At 43.3% G+C, this 21,040-nt stretch overlaps 1 protein-coding gene across 1 annotated transcript; it reads right to left on the reverse strand.

The window, feature by feature from the left end:
* Nucleotides 1–4,142: 4,142 nt before the first annotated feature.
* Nucleotides 4,143–6,806, reverse strand: LOC138965848 (uncharacterized). Its single transcript, XM_070337945.1, has 3 exons — nucleotides 6,641–6,806; nucleotides 5,860–6,124; nucleotides 4,143–4,388 (listed from the first exon to the last, which is right to left on the reverse strand). Exons 1-3 carry the CDS (start codon nucleotides 6,781–6,783, stop codon nucleotides 4,263–4,265), a joined length of 534 nt encoding a protein of 177 aa, XP_070194046.1. The 5' UTR covers nucleotides 6,784–6,806; the 3' UTR covers nucleotides 4,143–4,262.
* Nucleotides 6,807–21,040: the final 14,234 nt, after the last annotated feature.

A 21,040-nucleotide genomic window follows, 5' to 3' on the forward strand; every position in this document is an offset into this window, starting at 1 on the left:
GTTATTCGCTCCTCTGGATCTATTGTTTATTCAACACAAAGTGACAACTGTTGCATTTTTTTTTTTTAAATCTCTTTCATTCACACATAGAAATACATATCATGATTTGTAATCAGTAACAAGAATGTTGTTTTCATTGTTTTTTCTCTCGCTCTCTCTCTCTCATACAGACACTCACAGGAATATACACTTCAGGGGCGGAGCAGTTAAGCCAGAAGGGGGGGGGGGGGGTTATAACCTGGGGTCCAGGAGTAGACCTTGTGGGGTACATGGGCAAGGCCCTGTTAGCCCCCCAGAAGCTGAAAAGTTTTAGCTATTTTATGAACAATTTATATATGGCTTATCCTTGATTTTAAACATGATCAACTGGTGTCAGCAGCCACTCATTATTTCTTTAAAGTTAGAATTAATTTTTAATTTTTTTTTGGACAGCCGGGGGGGGGGGGGGGGGTTCCGGAACCCCTGTAACCTCCCCCCCCCCTAATCCGCCCCTGCACTCATACACATTCAACTCCCACACCCTCACTCACACACATGAATATATATACTTGCACAATTTCACATTTCCAGAGCTAAATCTTTTAAACCCATTTTCTCAAAAACTATTGGGTGGATTGAAATTAAAGTACATGTATGTGTGATGGTAGAGTCTATAATCCTGACTAAAGGTCAGTCTAGGAATCATGAAGGTGGGTGAAGGAATATACACTCATACACATTCAACTCCCACACCCTCACTCACACACATGAATATATACTTGCACAATTTCACATTTCCAGAGCTAAATCTTTTAAACCCATTTTCTCAAAAATTATTGGGTGGATTGAAATTAAAGTACATGTATGTGTGATGGTAGAGTCTATAATAACAAAATCCCCAACGAACATGACTTTGATCCACTTTGACATGAGGATCAAGTGACCCAAACTGACACGTCTCCCCGCCATAGTTCCTGAATTTAACCCATTGTTGATAAGTTTACAGGCGCTAAAATAAATCCAAGCTTAAAAAATAAAGCAAAGAAGCGACAATTAGAATCTATGCCAAGCGTGTCCACGTTGCTGGGATGAAAAACACATTTCTAGTTTCGGTTTTGGCTACACGCAGACTCGATCAGACTCGAGCCAGTCGAGGTCACACTGAGCGAGTGACAGCCGGACGTGGCAATGTCGACAATGTCAATGATCTCAATCAAACTCAAAGATCTTGAACAAATTTCAAGATCTTTGCCTACATTCAGAACAGTCATAGAGCAACATAGACAGGGCCGGACTAGGGGGGGAGGGGTTACCCCCTGGCTTAAGCATGTACCTCCCAAACGCTTTTCTTTTTTCTTTTTTTTGTGGGGGAGGGAGGGGGGGGTTGCATCTGGATCATCATGAAATCCGAGGAGAAATCGCACCTCTCACCCTCTTTCGAAAGACATTTTTCTTCAACGATTTTTGTGATAAAAAGTATGAGTCCTTACAATCTCAATTCTTCTTCATTGCCTATACAGCTTGCTGTCGAATTTACCTTTTTCGTTCAAGGAGAGGCTTCCTTTCCCTTCAGAAACATCAAAAAACGTTCAGCTTCAAGGGACCTTTGCCCCCTTGCAACCCCCACCCAGGGGGCGAAGCCCCCTGGACCCCCACCAAGGGGCTTTGCCCCCTGGACCCCCATCTGTAACCCCCCCCCCCAGTACTTACCTAGTCCGGCCCTGAATAGATCAACATACCTTGACATTTCGTCTTCGGAAAGACGGACCCGTAGCCTGACCTTTCCATCTAGGAAGGCATTCTCGCCGCCTGCTTTGGTCTGGTTTGAATCCACAAAATATAACAGAAGTTCGATGACAGTACCTCTGCACGCCATTTTTGATCTTCGAATTCGAATTTGACTGAATGCACTCAAAAGGCTTTAGCACGAAGCCCTTCCATTGGATGACGTTTGGCAGACTTTTGCAATTCGCCTTCTGATTGGATCTCTTTTTTTGTGTGATTGGTTCTCTTAAAGGGAAGCAATCCCTGTCAAAATCATATTTCAGAATGTTGTTGCTTCCCTTCAATCAGGATGATTGGCTCCTTGACGAATAGAGGATCATAGAGTGATACAGCTGTGAAAAATTTACGTTGAAAATAAAACGCTTTGCAATAATGCCCATCACGATCACGAAAACAAATGACGATCACGATCACGAGACTTGATTTTTTTGTCATCACGGATCACGGGCAAAGTCCCATCACGATCACAGAAATGGAAATTTCGGCAATCACGGTCACAGAAAGGTCAAAAAACGCCAATCACGATCACGATTTTAAACCCTTTGGGGCCCTCGGAAATGGATGTTGGCGCCATTTTGAATTATGACGTCACTTCCGGGTCAAGATACAGAATTAGCAATGAGGAAGTTCGGCGTTTATCAGTTGCTTCAGGCTGCAGTTAGCGCATTCTGATTCATCATCGCTCCACGCTATCGCTTTAAGTCCCTCTGACCGGACGCTACAGTCCTACGCGAATCTATCAAAAGAAGAATACAGAGTTATCTCCCATATGTTGTTCGCAAGCACTGAGTGTTCGCGAGACAAAAATCGGATTGCAGATTGGCCGACTTCGACAGTTGTCTCCGTTCTGTTCTTCACAGTTATGATAAAGACATCGTTCTAAGGTCAAAACAATTCGAAATTTTGGGACAGCTGCCGGAAGGAGACCGTAATGTATGGTTGCATCACTGTCAAAAAATCGTCTGCTCCAGCGACCGCCGAAACCAAACGGTGGATTATCACCTGACACTGTTGCCATATTTAGAGTTGTTTGCACAGTAAATACATCCGCGAAAAATAGCTCGCTTGAAACAAAAATTACAAAACACCATGAAAAATCATTATCGACGATCGCGAATCTGCTTATGTCAATAATACATTACAAAAAGCTCTAAATATTTAGAGTTGTTTGCACAGTAAATACATCCGCGAAAAATAGCTCGCTTGAAACTGTCAAAAATAAAAATTCCTCTGTAATTCAAAAATTACAAAACACCATGAAAAATCATTATCGACGATCGCGAATCTGCTTATATCAATAATACATTACAAAAAGCTCTAAATATGTAAAAAAAAAAAAAAAAAAAAAAATAAAAAAATAAAAAAATATCGGTTTCCTTGCCAGACAAGGAAACTCAAGGCATCCTGTCAGGGAGAGAATGAGCCGAACTCATTTTGACCTGAGTTCAGGATGGCAGTTAGCCAGATTTGATTTTGCCTCCAGCTATGCTGTTCCTTAGCGATGAAGAGTGGACGGATCCAGTTGACAACCTAATCGTAATGAAGTGTTCATTGGTCATACTTTACTGTACTTGTGAAAGTGGGCAGTGCTCCTACATTTGTGGTCATGTTAAACAGGTTTCGAATTCTTCACGCGTGCACGTTTGAGTGTGTGTGTGCCGTGTGTGTGTGTGTGTGTGTGTGTGTGCCAGTGTGTGTGTGTCTGTGTGTGTCTGTGTCTGTGTGCGCGCGCGCGCGTGTCAGTGTGTGTGTGTGTGCGTGTGTGTGTGTGTGCCGTGCGCGCGCGCTAACCTCTTTGTAAGTGCGCGCGCGCGCACGCATGTGTGTGTGTGTGTGTATGCGCGCGCGCGCGTGTGTGTATTTGTGTGTGTGTGTGTGTGTGTGTGGTTTTGTGTGTGTGTATGTGTGTGTGTTGCTGCAAACCAAGAAATCAAGTTTCTTTTGTCTTGCGTCGCGCGTTATCTTCTTTTTTTGTCCCAATGTTAATGTCTCTTTGTGCCTCACTTTTACACAGACACACGAAGAAAGACACAGGCAGACAGACTGAAAGACTCTCCACTTTTTTCTCTCTCTCACTATCTCTGTCTCTGTGTGAGTCTCTGTGTGAGTCTCTCTCTTTCTCTCTCTATCTCTCTCTGTCTCTGTCTGTCTGTCTGTCTGTCTGTCTGTCTGTCTGTCTGTCTGTCTGTCTGTCTGTCTGTCTCTGTCTCTCTCCGTCTTTTTACAAATTACCCCGACCCCCGACACACACACACACACACACACACACACACACACACACACACACACACACACACACACACACACACACACACACACACAATAAATCAGACAAAAAGTCAAGGTTGTTTTTAGAAACAAATCACTACACAATTTAATCCCATTTCGAGTTCACGAAAAGCACATCAATACAATCAGACATTTATGCACTCAATCAAACCACAGAAATGATTACTTTAGGCTGTTACGACGACGGTCAAACTACAGAAATAAATACTTTAGGGTGGTGCTACGACGACGGTCAAACGCTCGGGGGTCTCGGTGAATCCGAGTTTTGCACACATGATGACTGGCTCCACGCATCTTGGGCGCCCATCAAATGCGATCTCAACGTCTGTGCACAACTGAAAAACAAAGACATACTCAAGAGGTTGCCAAGGTGGCAAAATGTTGATTCGCTGGAATCACTTTACGTTTATAAATTTAATTTTCTATTTTATTTTTTTTAGTTTCAACAGAAAGTCATGAAAAGGGCATTATTAAAATGTCAACGATGTTTTTAATCGAAGTCCTGTTTTCATGAACGTGTGAACAAAATCTAAAGTGAATGAATATTTCTCACTGACTCACTGACTGACTTTAACCAAAAAAAACAAGCTCGCCACGGTTTTTACGGGTATGGCCGTTTTTACCCCGCCATTTAGGCAACCATACGCCGCTTTTGGGGGGATACATGCTTGGTATTTTCGTGTTTCTATAACCCTCCGAACACTGACATGGATTACAGGATCTTTTCCGTGCGTACTTATGGTCTTCTGCTTGCGTGTACACACGAAGGGGGATAAGGCACTAGCAGATCTGCACTGTGCAGATAAGTTGACATGGGAGATCGGAAAATCTCCACCCTTAACCCACCAGCCGCGGCAGGGATTCGAACCTGATACCTTCCGCTTGGGAGGCCGGCGTCTTAACTACTAGGCCATTGCGCAGGTCAAACAAAAACAACCAATTTTAACCAGCCAACCAACCAACTAATCGAAAATCAGAAAGTCTCTGACCCATACCGTTTCACGCTCAAGCGCGCACACAAACCCGGCAGGCACACACACACACGCACGCACACACACACACACACACACACACACACACACACACACACACACACACACACACACACACACACACACACACACACACACACACACACACACACACACACACACACACACACACACTATCACAGCAATACAATGGCCAGCGTGCTGGTTGATGTCAGTTAAAGCTAACAAGACCTATTCCCAAGCATATATACCCCCCCAGCCCCCTTTACCCTCAGCCCCCCTCCCTCCCCCTCCTTCCCCCTCCGATGGCCCCAAAGGGGGGGGGGGGGGTATCATCACGATCACGGGAAGGGACATTTTAGCTTTCACGATCACAGTTACCTTGATTTTTGTTTTCACGATCACAAACACCTTGACGAATAGAGGATCATAGAATGATACAGCTGTGAAAAATGTACGTTGAAAATAAAATGCTTTGCAATAATGCCCATCACGATCACGAAAACAAATGACGATCACGATCACGAGACTTGATTTTTTTGTCATCACGGATCACGGGCAAAGTCCCATCACGATCACAGAAATGGAAATTTCGGCAATCACGGTCACAGAAAGGTCAAAAAACGCCAATCACGATCACGATTTTAAACCCTTTGGGGCCCTCCCCTCCCTCCCCCCCCCCCCCGAGGTCAGTTAAAGCTACCAAGGCCAACCCATGCATATTTACCACCACCACCACCCACCCCCCCCCCCCCGCCACCTTTCCCCTCAATCCCCCCGCTACTCCCTGCCTCCCGCCTTCAAAAATACTTACAGCAACGCCGCGCCCAGCCAGCTGGTTGAGGTCATTGAACTTGCCCAGGCCGGTGATCTGGAAAGTGTTGGGGCCAGGCTGAGCGTTGATCTCGGAGATGATTCCAAAGTCCGGCTGGTTGCCTCCCATTCCCATATGCATGCCCATGCCCATGCTCATTCCGATGCCCATGTTCATTCCGTGTCCTCCAAGCATGCCCATGGAACCGCCATACCCGTATCCGCCTGCGCCCATGCCTTGCCCTTGCTGGTTCTGTATTGGGGGGCTGTTGTTGTTCGAGAAGAATCACAGTATCATTTAACAAGTTGAAGGACGGCTAAGGCGAGAAATTAAAAAAAAAATATATATAATAAAAAAGACAATACGTGCTGATTTATAATCTTGACAATGTATGAAACTTGATAACGGGCTTTCAAACTTGTGCACACGAATCAATACTGCATTATCTTAGTAACATTAATAAGAGAGGGAAAACCCGATGTTTGACCTTAAATCCATTATTTTAGTAATTTCTTTTCTGCTGTCGATCTTCTTTTCCGTAGAGACCCGTCATTTGGGCGAGTTACTTATTTTACGAGTAAGTTTAACTTCCTACTATCAGGGGTAGACTCCACCCTCAAGCGAATTGTACTACAATAGAACCGAGTCTTAAAAATTAATGGGGCTATTTTTAGGCCATAGACAGAAAATCTGAAAAAATAAGATCTTACAAAGAGGGAAGTCTTATTGAAGGGGGGAGGGGGGGGGGGGTCTAAAAGGGGTGTTGAACAGTACCACTCACCCAGTCAGCACGGGTCCAGCGGGACAGGGGCTAAGCTCGGACTGTGGGGCGGACTCGGTGAAGACAAGGACGAAGGAGCCTCCCACGGGATCGATGAACTCGATGTTGGCCTCCAGCTTTTGGTTCTGCACGTTTCCTCCCATTCCTCCATGTCCTCCTCCGTATCCTCCCAATCCTCCTCCCAATCCTCCGTATCCTCCTAATCCTCCTCCTAATCCTCCTCCCAATCCTCCGTATCCTCCGTATCCTCCTAATCCTCCTCCTAATCCTCCTCCCAATCCTCCTCCCAATCCTCCGTATCCTCCTAATCCTCCGTACAACCCTCCGAGGCCGTGCATGCCTCCCATCATACCCTGTCCGTTCTGGAGAGGAAAACAGATTAGAGAGGCTAAGTTCTATAATATAGAACAATCGACTACAAAAACGTATACTGTATTGGTATATTATAGATATATAGGTATATTATAAAATATCATACGTTGTGACAGACTTTCTCTGAGATTTGTTCAAATCTCTTAGCAGAGCAAAAGAGAGAGAAAAATCCCTTCACAGATCTAAATATATTAGGTATATTATATGTATAGGTATATTATATCATATAGGTATACTGTATATGTTCATTGGATTAAAAGACTAGTATTCGTTTTACACGATGCCCTCATCATTCCTACTGATACCGTTACATTCCTCCTGTCATGGCATGTTCGTGCTGCTGAAGAAACGGATTGTTGAGGTTAAGTTCTGCACGAACAACAGACTACGAGCATTTATTTCATTCCCATAGATGTGTAACCGAGTGCCGAAACACCACAATCACCTTTGGAGGCGAAGTCCAATCAAACAGGATTGAGAATTTTAGAGCTTATTTCTAAGCCCTATAAAAACTGTTATGCATAATTGGCAAAGGAATCCATGAACATACAGAGAGACAAAAGCCGCCAGACCCCATCACAAACAGAACTCTACAATCCACAGGTGTTGCCTACTTCAAAGGCGAACAACTCTGCAGAGTCTGCTGTGAAGGGCGACGGTAGTCTCCCTGTCACAGATGATTTACACAAAAAAACTTGACTTTTTTAGACTTTTCATACAAGCGTTATTTCTGCTTCATCTTGTAACAGTGTTCCCGTAATATATGAGTAGTCGGCAAGAACATGTCTACGACTTGGGTGTGTGAACGGTCTTATATATGTTACAGTAAGAACCCGTACCTAGGGAATATGAGTAATTCCTGAGCATTTTAGTGAATACACGTAATCCCCGTTTCACTCAGGGATTTCACGTAATCACTGAAATTCCCAGTGATTACGCGAAATCCCTGAAATTAGACCTGTCATTTTACGGGTTCTTACTATTGAGCATTCAGTGAATTCGCGTAATCTTCATCTCTGAACACCGACATTACCTATGACCTACAATTACACACAGCATAGTTTAACTTAGAGGACCTTTCAGTTTCGTCAGTGAGTGCAGTTGAAGTGTGTTTAAACGACGGAGACGTGAGCGAATGTTAGTGAATACTATTCAGTTTTCAAATGTGTCTGAACCACTGCTTGTTGCTTCATTCTTCCTCTTCCTCTTCCTCAAGCAAAGTCAAGATGTCTATCGAGGAAAGGTTTACACAAAAGCTCATGGATCATTTTAAAGAAAACAAAAAAAGAATTAATTCCAAAGTGTGACTATCAGAAGACCATCGATGCCCTGAAAGCAGCAGCTGATAATTCCCATGCCAAGGGGCGGCTCGGATATTATCTGTTGGAGAAGTAAGTTTTCACTTCAATCTAGTATTTTACTCAGTCTCAGACAAATGCTCTCTCTCTCTCTCTCTCTCTCTCTCTCTCTCTCTCTCTCTCTCTCTCTCTCTCTCTCTCTCTCTCTCTCTCTCTCTCCCTGAAAGCAGCAGCTGATAATTCCCATGCCAAGGGCGGCTCGGATATTATCTGTTGGAGAAGTAAGTTTTCACTTCAATCTAGTATTTTACTCAGTCTCAGACAAATGCTCTCTCTCTCTATCTCTCTGTCCCTCCCCCCCTCTCTCTCTCTCTCTGTCCCTCTCTCTCTCTCTCTCTCTCTCTGTCTCTCTGTCCCTCTCTCTATCTCTCTCTCTCTCTCTCTCTCTGTCTCTCTCTGTGTCTCTGTCTCTCTCTCTCTGTCCCTCCCCTCTCTCTCTCTCTCTCTATGTCCCTCTCTCTCTCTGTGTCCCTCTCTATCTCTCTCTCTCTGTCCCTCTCTCTCTCTCTCTCTCTGTCCCTCTCTCTCTCTCTCTCTGTCTGTCTCTCTCTCTCTCTCTGTGAGAAATGGATCATGGTGTACCAGGATCACCTGACGAAGTTTTGCATCCTTCGAGCCTTGACGTCCAAAAGAGCTGCAGAGGTCGCTTTTCATCTACTGGACATTTTTCTTCTCATTGGTGCCCCCGTTATTCTCCAAAGCGATAACGGATCCGAGTTCACTTCACAAGTCATTACAGAGCTGAAGGAAGTTTGGCCAAAACTAACACTGGTGCATGGTAAGCCTCGCCATCCCCAAAGTCAGGGGTCGGTTGAGCGCGCCAACGGTGACATTAAAGATATGCTGGTGGCATGGATGGCTGACAATGACTCACAAGATTGGCCTACGGGCATCAAGTTTGTTCAGTTCCAGAAAAACAGTGCTCTCCATTCCGGGATAAAGTGCTCTCCATATTCTGCAATGTTTGGCTGTGAGGCTCGTGTTGGACTTACTACTTCGGCTTTGCCGGTGGAAGTGATTGCTCGGATGGAGACTGAGGAGGATCTTCTTGCTGTCACACCAATCAGGCCAGACTCGGACAATGACAACTCTCTCTCCCAAACTGATGGTGTTGCAAACCAGATCCAAGCTACAAGTGATGAAACACCAGCACATGATGTGACAGACGGTGTTCTGCTCCCAGACGAACATGACAGCACATCAGCACAAGACATTGGTGACAATGTGACAAGTCAGCCAATGACAGCTGAAATCGTTGAGCTACCCACAGGACCTTCCTCGCCCACAGCAACACCATCTGCTTACGATGTTGACAGTCCTGTTTCTTCTGGACAATCAGAAGAGCACGTGGCGTCTCGCTCACCCTCTCCATCTGACAGTCCTGTTTCCTCTGCTGAAAACCACAGAGTTGCAGAACGCATCAAAGAAATCAGCAGGCGTCGTCGCGAAGCAACCGATGCACAAACTTCTCAAGCAGAAAGTATGGTGAAAAGAAGTCGCGTAGATCTGCGAGCTGGCGAACAAGGAGACAATGTTGCTGTGCCGTTCCACTTGTTCATCGTGGGAGAGGTGATCCTAGAAATATCCTTGGTGTCATAATTGAGAGACGAGAAGACACAGACCAATACAGGATAGCCGTAAAAGCTGGTATTCTCAGTGGTCTGTATTCCAGAAATCAATTCGACCTGTGCCCTCAGCGCCTTCTAAACGCTGACGAGATGAACACTGAAAAAACCGTTTCATTGCGTTCGGCGGTGATTTCTCAATCCGCTTCAGGTGGACAAGGCTTCACAAGATGCAACTGTACTGGCGCCAAAAAGTGTAGGACAAGGCGATGTAAATGCCTTAAAGCTGGGCTTCTGTGTAACTCACGCTGTCATAGCAGCCTCAATTGTTGTAACAAGTGATTATGTCAATGGTTTCTGCCATTCTGGCAGAACGCATCGTCGTCGTCGCGAAGCAGCCGATGCACAAACTTCTCAAGCAGAAAGGATGGTTAAAAGAAGTTGCGTATATCTGCGAGGTGGCGAACAAGGAGTGATTATGCCAATGGTTTCTGCCATTCTTGAGAATTTTTAAATGCTTTGCTTTAGGTCGTGGAGCAGTTTACGTTGTGTGTGTGTGTGTGTGCATGCATGCGTGCGCGCACGTGTGTTTGTGTGTGTGTGTGTGTGTGTTTGTGTGTGTGTGTGTGAGAGAGTTTGTGAGAGAGAGAGAGAGAGAGAGAGAGAGAGAGAGAGAGAGAGAGAGAGAGAGAGTGTGTTTTACCTAACTGACAGAGAGGACAGGATAAAAAAACAAGTCGCGTAAGGCGAAAATACTATATTTAGTCAAGTAGCTGTCGAACTCACAGAATGAAACTGAACGCAATGCCATTTTTCAGCAAGACCGTATACTCGTAGCATCGTCAGTCCACCGCTCATGGCAAAGGCAGTGAAATTGACAAGAAGAGCGGGGTAGTAGTTGCGCTAAGAAGGATAGCACGCTTTTCTGTACCTCTCTTCGTTTTAATTTTCTGAGCGTGTTTTTAATCCAAACATATCATATCTATATGTTTTTGGAATCAGGAACCGACAAGGAATAAGATGAAAGTGTTTTTAAATTGATTTGGACAATTTAATTTTGATAATAATTTTTATATATTTAATTTTCAGAGCTTGTTTTTAATCCGAATATAACATATTTATATGTTTTTGGAATCAGCAAATGATGGAGAATAAGATAAACGTAAATTTGGATCGTTTTATAAATTTTTATTTTTTTTACAATTTTCAGATTTTTAATGACCAAAGTCATTAATTAATTTTTAAGCCACCAAGCTGAAATGCAATACCAAAGTCCGGGCTTCATCGAAGATTACTTGACCAAAATTTCAACCAATTTGGTTGAAAAATGAGGGCGTGACAGTGCCGCCTCAACTTTCACGAAAAGCGGGATATGACGTCATCAAAGACATTTATCAAAAAAATGAAAAAAACGTTCGGGGATTTCATACCCAGGAACTCTCATGTCAAATTTCATAAAGATCGGTCCAGTAGTTTAGTCTGAATCGCTCTACACACACACACACACAGACAGACACACACACACACACACACACACACACACACACACACACACACACACACACACACGCACGCACATACACCACGACCCTCGTTTCGATTCCCCCTCGATGTTAAAATATTTAGTCAAAACTTGACTAAATATAAAAAGAGAGAGAGAGAGAGAGAGAGAGAGAGAGAGAGAGAGAGAGAGAGAGAGAGAGAGAGAGAGAGAGAGAGAGTCAGTCTGTTTTACCTTCTATATATATAAACGACTAGTGTCTGTCTGTCTGTCTGTCTGTCTGTCTGTTCGCGATGCACGGCCAAAGTTCTCGGTGGATCTTTTTCAAATTTGGACACCGTATTCAGCTACACCCCGGACACAACCTCATCGATGAGATATTTCAACACGTGCTCTCAGCGCGCAGCGCTGAACCGATTTTTTTTGTTTTTTGTTTTTTGGTCGGGATCCACTACCAGTAACTCTTCCTTATCTTCTCCAGTGTTTTCAGCCGCGATTATCTCCCTTCCTCCGTGTGGCGTCAATCCATATTCCCGTTACTACGTTACTATTTTTAGAAGGTCACTGCACGTTACTATTTTTAGAAGGTCTCCAGTGTTTTGCGCGTTTATCTCCAAGCCGGGTCCCAGGCGCAGCCTGGTATTCGGCTCTACTTCTTCCCGGCGAAGCCGGTACCCGGCGAAGCGGGTAATCATCTAGTACTGAATGTTTGACCAATAAAATTCTGCATACTGTATTATATATCAATGTTTGCTTTTTTTTAACCAGACCAAACCACGTATGCTATGATCGTCGCAACGTTGGCAATGATGATCAAATGAGCATCAGGGATTACGCGTAATTACTGGGACAATTTTTCAGGTATTACCCGTAATCACTAGAAATTTCAGTGATTACGTGAAATCCCTGAGTGAAACGTGTTCTTACTGTAACATATATACACAAGTGAAATTATGTTTGCCATTTTGTTCAGATTGTATTGACAGCTATTTGAAATCCAAGAAAGAAAGAAATGATTAACACATATTTTTCATCGAGTTTTCATTTTTGAGTTTGGTTTCTTACCAAAGACTGCAAAAGACAGAAGAGAGCTCGTTGGCAAATTTTTGACTTTGTTGTTGACCCTGACTGTGTTTTAACGTTTCCCAGATCAACAAACCATGACTAACGATTCTGAATTATGCACACTTTGAGTGCAAAATGAACACGGTTTTAGGTGATGATCTCTCTTTTGTGATTAGTTCATGATATAAATTTGGCATCAAGAGAAACACGATGTGTAATATCTGTTGCTGGAGAGCATATAAATATATAACAAAATCAAGGAAAAGAAAAGCCAAACAAAGAATTTTAAGTGGCAGCCCAAATGTTCGACCTGTTGCCAAGCCTTCCTCAGCGGCGTGTAATTGTGCGAGACGCCAATTCATGCATCAATTACTAAGCAACACTATATATATATATATACTCTCTAATAGAGATTTTTACAATATATATATATAATAAATATAATATATGTATGCGCATACACATACATATATTAGTATATAAGTGTGATAATATATATATTATATTATCCGCTCACCTGCATGTTGTTAGACATAACTGGCGTAATGGTGGCACTGATGCCAGACACCAGTCCTCCTTTGACAATATTTCTCGTCACCCCGTTCAATACTGGCTGCGTGGCCGCTGAAAAATAAAAACTTGTTTGTAATGGATTTGTTTGCGTGCAGTTACGGACATATGTGAAGACAAATGGATCTTCAAGGTTAAAAAGGCGAGAGAGAGAGAGAGAGTGGGAGAGAGAGAGAGAGAGAGAGAGAGAGAGAGAGAGAGAGAGAGAGAGAGAGAGAGAGAGAGAGAGAGCGAGAGAGAGAGAGAAAGACAGACAGACAGACAGACAGACAGACAGACAGACAGATCGACAGACAGACACGAGTATAAGTTATTTTGGGTAAACAACAAGTAACATGACACATTAAAAGCGGCCGTCTCACAGACCGACATAAGGACAGGCAGGCAGGCACACCCCAACCCGTTATGAAAGTTGGACTCAAATTTAATTAACACGGGTCTACCTTTTTTTAGAGTCCTACATTTTTCTCTCTCCATCATACATGAATTAGGAATGAAGTTGTGTACCAAAAAAAAAAAAATCAAATTAACGTAGGTATACCATGTACAGAGTATAAAGTATTTTTGGCATTAACACAGTTAGTTTAGGAGTGACGTCGAGTAACATTGCTGTCGCTTCATTTTACCTGCTGAGAAAATAAGGAGCGGGAAATGACAGAATCAGAATGATTTCAGTGACTGCGATATCTACAGAGTGGGAAAATTCATTTGCAAGGGCACCGCAAAGTTTTGTGGGTGCTGGTGTTGTGTATTTGTATGGTTGGTGCATTATATGTTTAGCCTGTGTCGTATACGTTTCTGGTTGGTGTCATATGCTTTTAAAGTTGGTATCGTATAGTTCGAAGGTTTGTGGTGTTGTTTGTCAGGGTTTGGTTTCGTATACTTTTAAGACGGGTAACGTGTGTTTCTAAGACTGGTGTCGTTTACAGTTAAAGGTAAGTGTCGTATGTTTATAAAGTCTCACGAAGGAGGGGGGCGGTGCCACCGGTGCTCTGGCCGCCATTGTACTTGGCTCCATATCCCGGCAGGCCTCCGTATCCCAGCATGCCAAGGCCGCCAAAGCCGCCGAGGCCACCAAGGCCGCCAATGCCTGGCAACATGGGAACGGCGGAAGCGGCAGCCAGCAGCGCCACGAGCGACAGGAGGGAGTTGGTCATTTTCCTCTGGGCGGCCATTGTGCTGAATGCTGGGAAATAAGAATGCAAGATAAGTATGAGACAATGCAGGAAAATGTCGATGCAAGATTAAAGATAATTATGTGACAATGCTGGAAAATGACAATACAAGATGAAGCCTGTGACAATGCCGCAGGGAAATCACAATGCAAGATAAGTTAATGTGACAATGCTGGGAAATGACAATGCAAGATAAGTATGTGACAATACTGGGAAATGTCAATGCAAGCTTCAATATACGTATGTGAGAGCATTTGGAAGATGGTCAAGTGGCACAAGTCGCACAACACAGTTTTGAGTCACGTGCTAAATTTCGTCTCCGGGTGATGATTTACTGATTTGTACATATTGAGCATTTTTAGTCAAATCTATCCGCATACCATTTTTCTCTCTCAAAATTTCACAAACTGAACGGGCTATTTTGCTTGCTACTCTGTATCTGTGTGCACAGTTCCTGCAAATTCCGTACGTTCTGAGTTGATTTCCCAAAAAAACGGGGCCGGTTCTATTGGGCCCTACGCATTCAAAGGGTTTAAAGTAATAAAGTAATAATTAGTCTTTTTGTATGTTACTCGTCATCCTGTGCTCTAGTTCACGACGTTACATGACAAGTCAGATAAAATCAACAGTATTCCGTATTCATTCTCTGCTTGTGCCAGTCTATAGAATAGCGCATTCATTTTTTAAAAAGCCGGATAATACTTGTCGCTCGTGAATCCTGATGTTAAATGGGCGAAGTAGACTTCGCGAAGCTCGTTGCACGAAGCTTTAGCACTGAATATATTTTGGGTATAACGACTTCGCGAAGTCTTTTTAAAGGCACCTGAGGGCTTTTAAGGAAGGCTTTATGGGCAGTGTCACATATCTATCATTTTCTGAAAAAAAAGCGATCGGGTTTACAGCACGGGGTTATTATGGTAATACATCTTTTTAAACAATCAATGTTTTACAGTAAGCAAAAGTTAGACTATTAAAAATGTGTTTTCCTAACAAACAAAGACCTACGAAGACCATACAACTTAGGAAAGGTTGCCTAATATGGACCCCTTTTTGTTTCTTGCTGATAACTAGCTTGTTTTATTGCGAAGTGGTTTCATTTTGTGTTTGGTAGTCATTCTCTCTTTAGCTAACCATTAGGCCTAATAAGAGCGAATAACCTTTGATAGACATTGAGCAAAAATTAAATACAGAAACATTCACAAAAGGTCCATATTAGGCGCCAGTGGAGAGGCTTCCACGAATAACTGTAAAAAGCCCCCTATACTTCAAAAATAACATCATACAACTTGGTGTGCAAATCAGACTAATTCAAATATGAATTAGATTTATCTGTTTTGGTTTGATGAAAACATTATTTGAATCACAACAGGAAAGAAAAGAAACATAATTTTTGTTGTTGAAGGTGGTCCATATCAGGGGACACACACGTATTTTGCTATTTTGCTAATATGTTTTGTTCACAGTAGAAACTCGGGGTCAGCACTGCTAAAATGTAACAAATACAGTCTTAGCTGTCATATATATAGCAATGTTTTGTGATACATGTAACAGCTTTGGCTGTGGACAGACACTAGCACGTTTTAAGCGTCAAATTTAGAGTGAACGCTGCCTTAAGTGTAAAAAGGAGAACAAGCCCAACGGTTTTGAGGTTTGTGCAAGTTATCCAGAGAGGATAAATACAGCGAATGAAATTGTTTTGAGCGCTCTATAACTGTAAGATTGTCAGAACAGGAGGTGGTTCATATTAGGAAGTAGTCCATTGTAGGCATGTGTGCATCTAACAGTGGAATTGTAACAATGAAAACCTAAAATGATCAAAGCTGATTCAATGAACCTGCGCTTCTTTTGTTCAAAGAAAAACCCGAGGAAAGGAGACCTGCCATGTTCAGTGTATATATCTTACACAAAAAATGCAAACCGAACAGTTTCAGACTGACAAATATCACCATTTCTAAGAACAATAAACATTTTTTTTTTTTTTTTTTGCCCAGCCGACCACGAAGAGCCATATCAGGGCGGTGCTGTTTTGACATTTAACGTGCGCCACACACAAGACAGAAGTCGCAGCACAGGCTTCATGTCTCACCCAGTCACATTATTCTGACACCGGACCAACCAGTAACAGTAAACATACCCTGTAGTAATTCAACCAATCCCAAAAACAAAACTCATAAAAAAAAGAAAAACATAGCTACCAAAGGAGATGGACCCTTACCTTCAAACTTTCAAAATTCGAAACACTGATAAACATTTCAATTTTCACGAAATGGCTACTCACGTGTTGATGGTCTTGGATCGGAATGGAAAGAGACCACGGCTTCTGGCGGTTAGCGGCTTTAAGCAATCTCTGCTTGCAGGTGCAACCCGGAAGGCGTTTGTTGATTGAAGTGGTCAATGACTGGACATTGTCAATCATGTCCAGCGTGAGGTACATCCTCGGCGTAAGTCGTACATAATGGTGCAACTAGTAATTGCATCATCAAACGCTCCTTGATACATTTGGTCAGTTTTGACTAAACGTATTGCGGTAGACTGGAAATCGAGACGAGGGGATCGTGTGTGTGTGTGTGTGTGTGTATTTGTGTGTGTGCGTGTGTGTGCGTGCGTGCGTGCGTGCGTGCGTGCGTGTGTGTGTGTGTATGTGTATGTGTGTGTGTGTATGTGTGGGTGGAGGGGGATGCGTGTGTGCGTGCGTAAGTGCGTGCGTGTGTGTATAGCAATTCCAAAAACAACAACACCGGACAGATGGTTACGACACTGTACATGCTAATTCTTCCAGATAATATCCCCACACGTTTTTTTCAAGGTTTGATAAATGTCTTTGATGACATTATTATCCGTCCGTAAAAAAGTTGAGATTGCCCTTCGGTGACCGCATTTGTTATCAAATTACTTGAATTTGTTTGTCAAATAACCTTTGACCCAATCCGATCTATGGGATTGCAATTTAGCTTGAAAGATTAAAGATTAATGATCTAATTTTGGGTATGAGCCAGATGTACCAAACAAAAACAACATAAACAAACAAACCAACAAAATTCTAAACTCTACCACTCTCATGACATTGACAAAAAGCAAAGAAATGCCATATCTCTCTCTTTCTCTCTCTGCCTGCCTGCTTGTCTGTCTGTCTGTCTCTCACTCTGTCTCTCAATCTGTCTATCTCTCTCTTTCTCTCTCTCTCTCTGTCCTTTCTGTCTGCCTACTTGTCTGTCTGTCTCTCTCTCTTTCTCTGTCTCCCTCTCTCTCTCTCGCTTTCTCTCTTTGCCTGCCTGCTTGTCTGTCTCTCTGTCTCTCACTCTGTCTCTCAATCTGTCTCTCTCTCTGTCCTTTCTGTCTGTCTACTTGTCTGTCTGTCTGTCTCTCTCTCTTTCTCTGTCTCCCTCTCTCTCTCTCGCTTTCTCTCTCCCCCTCTTTTTCTCTCCCTCCCCTCCTCTCTCTCTGTCTCTCTCTCTCTCTGTCTCTCTCTTTCTCTGTCTGTCTCTCTCTCTCTGTCTGTCTCTCTCTGAGTTTCTCGCTTTCTCTCTCCCCCTTCCCTCTCTCTCTTTGAGAGGGGGGGGGGGGGGGGAATATGGTTGTATGCATGTGTAAGGAGAGGAGGGCAAAACTATTTCAGGATGAAGCAGAAATTGACCTCGCTCCAACTGTGACGCCATGGACAGTTGATGCAATCACCCCGTCACACTCCCGTAAATCATGTCATCATACCGAGACGCTGACCGGCACGGTTGGCCTAGTGGTAAGGCGTCCGCACGGTGATCGGGAGGTCGTGGGTTCGAACCCCGGCCGGGTCATACCTAAGACTTTAAAATTGGCAATCTAGTGGCTGCTCCGCCTGACGTCTGGCATTATGGGGTTAGTGCTAGGACTGGTTGGTCCGGTGTCAGAATAATGTGACTGGGTGAGACATGAAGCCTGTGCTGCGACTTCTGTCTTGTGTGTGGCGCACGTTATATGTCAAAGCAGCAGGTGCCGCCCTGATATGGCCCTTCGTGGTCGGCTGGGCGTTAAGCAAACAAACAAACAAACCGAGACGCTGCTCTTGCTTGAATCGTGTAACTAAGTAAATCCTGCACTCATTCATTCATTTTAATCCAGCAAAGCTTTTAATCGAAGATTTCATTTTTGAAAAGTGGCAGGTTTTCCGGACTAGTCAAAGCGAGACTGTGCAGGAGACTAATGTTGACATGCAGAATTATTTCAGAAGATATTTTAAGGGGTGATGAATGATTCTTTTTTCTTGTCACCCCCCCCCCCCCCACCCCACACCTTTCTCTTTCTTTCTCTCTCTCTTGTACGCGTTTGCTTTTAATTCTCCTCCGCCCCCCCCCCCCCACCCCCACCACCACCATCTCTCTCAGTCTCTCTCTCTCTCTCTCTCTCTCTGTCTCTCTCTCTGTCTCTCTCTGTCTCTCTCTCCTCTCTCTCTCTCTCTCTCTCTCTCTCTCTCTCTCTCTCTCTCTTTCTCTCTCTCTCTCTCGCACTCGTTTGTTTACATGCACTGATTTACCACAGTAGTGTCTTTTTTTTCAATTGAAAAGAAAAACACAATAAATCTCTACGGGGGTAATTTAAATATTTATCTTACGTACTACCAGAGGTCATTTTTCACTTTTCTATTTTGATAAAAACTCCCGATGCCGGTGGTGTTGCCCAAGTTGACCACAGGTGACACAAATTTAATCGCATCGAAACGCAATAGCTGCTTAATGTGTCGTCCAATGTGCAGAAGTGTGAGATCAGAATGGCATGCGCATCACATCAGTCAAACCTGTCATTTTGAATTCATTGCAAGGTTGCGTCATCGCTGAGCCCAGTTGACCCTTCCGGTCGTATGTACGGAGTTTTATAGTTATTTAGGAAGTGACTTCAATTGAATATACATCGGTCATTGACCTTTTCTTCCTCCGCCAGTGGTGTACAGTAGCCGGAAGAAAATAAAACGCGCCACAATCGCTCCCACTGATTAAAGTGATTTTTTTTTCGTCGTTTTGAAACTGTTGTAAAATATGAAGCAGATAAGGTACTGATAAGATAAGCTTACCATCCCGAAGAAGGCAGGAACGTGCCGAAATATTGAGTATAGATATAAACGTACCTAACCTGGTTACTGGTGTGTTTTCTTTTTATTTAAAAGCAGATATAGGTACGTCAAAAAGGAAAAGCAGATTCGTGGAGGATAGTTTACTGGCTGTACGATTACTACAGAATGTTTTATCGCTGCTTTTTTTTTCCTTTTTTTATAAATTGTGTAATACGGGGTGGGATTGAAGTGAATAGTGATCGCAGGACAACGTGTCATTTTGACACGCTACAAAAATCGTAAAAATTGCATTGTTTTTTTTCTAACGACATCTGTGTGGGAAATGCATCCCTCTATATACTTTAATCAGATTTATCCATCGAAGCGTTATATAATCATAAGAGTGAGCATAGTTCACTTACATAGTTTAAAAGGGTTGTTTAGGAAAAAGTCATACGCACGGAAACGACACAAGCATTTTTCTTAAAACCAGGTGTTGTTTGTTGCAAAGTGTGTTTACTACATGAAAATGCATTAACTAGAAAAAAATCCTGCCCTTATTTTTTTTTTTAAACAATGACATTTTAGAAAAACTATTCGTTTAAAGGTAACAAAATGGCTAAAGCATCCCCCCAGCTGTACAGTGTGTGTGTGTGTGTGTGTGTGTGTGTGTGTGTGTGTGTGTGTGTGTGTGTGTGTGTGTGAGATCGAGAGTGCTCACATGTGTGTATGTGTGACTGAGTGTGTGTGTGTGTGTGTGTGTGTGTGTGTGTGTGAGAGAGTGTGTGTGTGTGCGTGTGTTGGTGTATGTACGTGTGTGTGTGTGTGTGTGTGTGTGTGTGTGTGTGTGTGTGAGTGTGTGTAGAAAACACAAGTGGTAAACAAATAGACAAGAAAAAAAGCCAGATATAGGTTGAAAACACATACAACTTTATTGTTTCAGACACGCAAAATATGCTTGATATGATAGAAAATGATGGTACGTTGTATTTCTTTCTTGAAGAAGGTCCCCCCCCCCCCCCCCAACCCCGCCTCTGGGAAAAAAATCTGATAATGACCCCTATATGAGTATACGACATTGACAACAATACTGACTTCCATTCATGGTCACGGCAAGCTCATATGTTCATCATTCTCCAAGGCTAACGAACACTAACGTAAACACTCATTCATAAGAACCAGCTTTTATCCCCGACCGGACATCGTCCTTAGAATCAGGGCTGGTTCATTTTAAACGAATAAACACCAGCATTTTTGGTGGTACCTCGATGTCATGCGTGTGTGCCTGTCTGTATTGTGTGCGCGTTTGCGCGTATAGATATGTGTAATTTAGTGTGGATGTGTAAGTGTTAGTATGTCCCAACATCGGACCCCAACACCACCCTCACCCCCGACCCCCCCCCCTCCCCACACTTCACTTCCAATCTCGTTCAAATTAGTCATTGAAGTTGGTGACAGTCACGTTTTAAACAACATGCCCCCTCAGGCGTTTCATGACAAGGGACACCATCCCACGTATCCGACTAATCAATCAACACGCTGATGAGCTGGCCTAACCTGCATTAGATCAGCTAATCCCTAACTTAAACGATGATGGTGGTGGTGGTGATACTAGACTGTAAGCGGTGATGGTATGAAGGATTTTAGTAAGGGATGGGGTATGTGGGTGGGGAAGGGTGAAAGGGGGTGGAGAGGGTGAGAGGGGGTGCGGTAGTGTGGCTTTTCCTAATGTTGATTTATTTTAGTTTTACCAGGGTATAAGTTCATCACT

The sequence above is a fragment of the Littorina saxatilis genome, linkage group LG5, assembly GCF_037325665.1.
Source record: "Littorina saxatilis isolate snail1 linkage group LG5, US_GU_Lsax_2.0, whole genome shotgun sequence".
In the NCBI taxonomy this organism is placed as follows: domain Eukaryota; kingdom Metazoa; phylum Mollusca; class Gastropoda; order Littorinimorpha; family Littorinidae; genus Littorina; species Littorina saxatilis.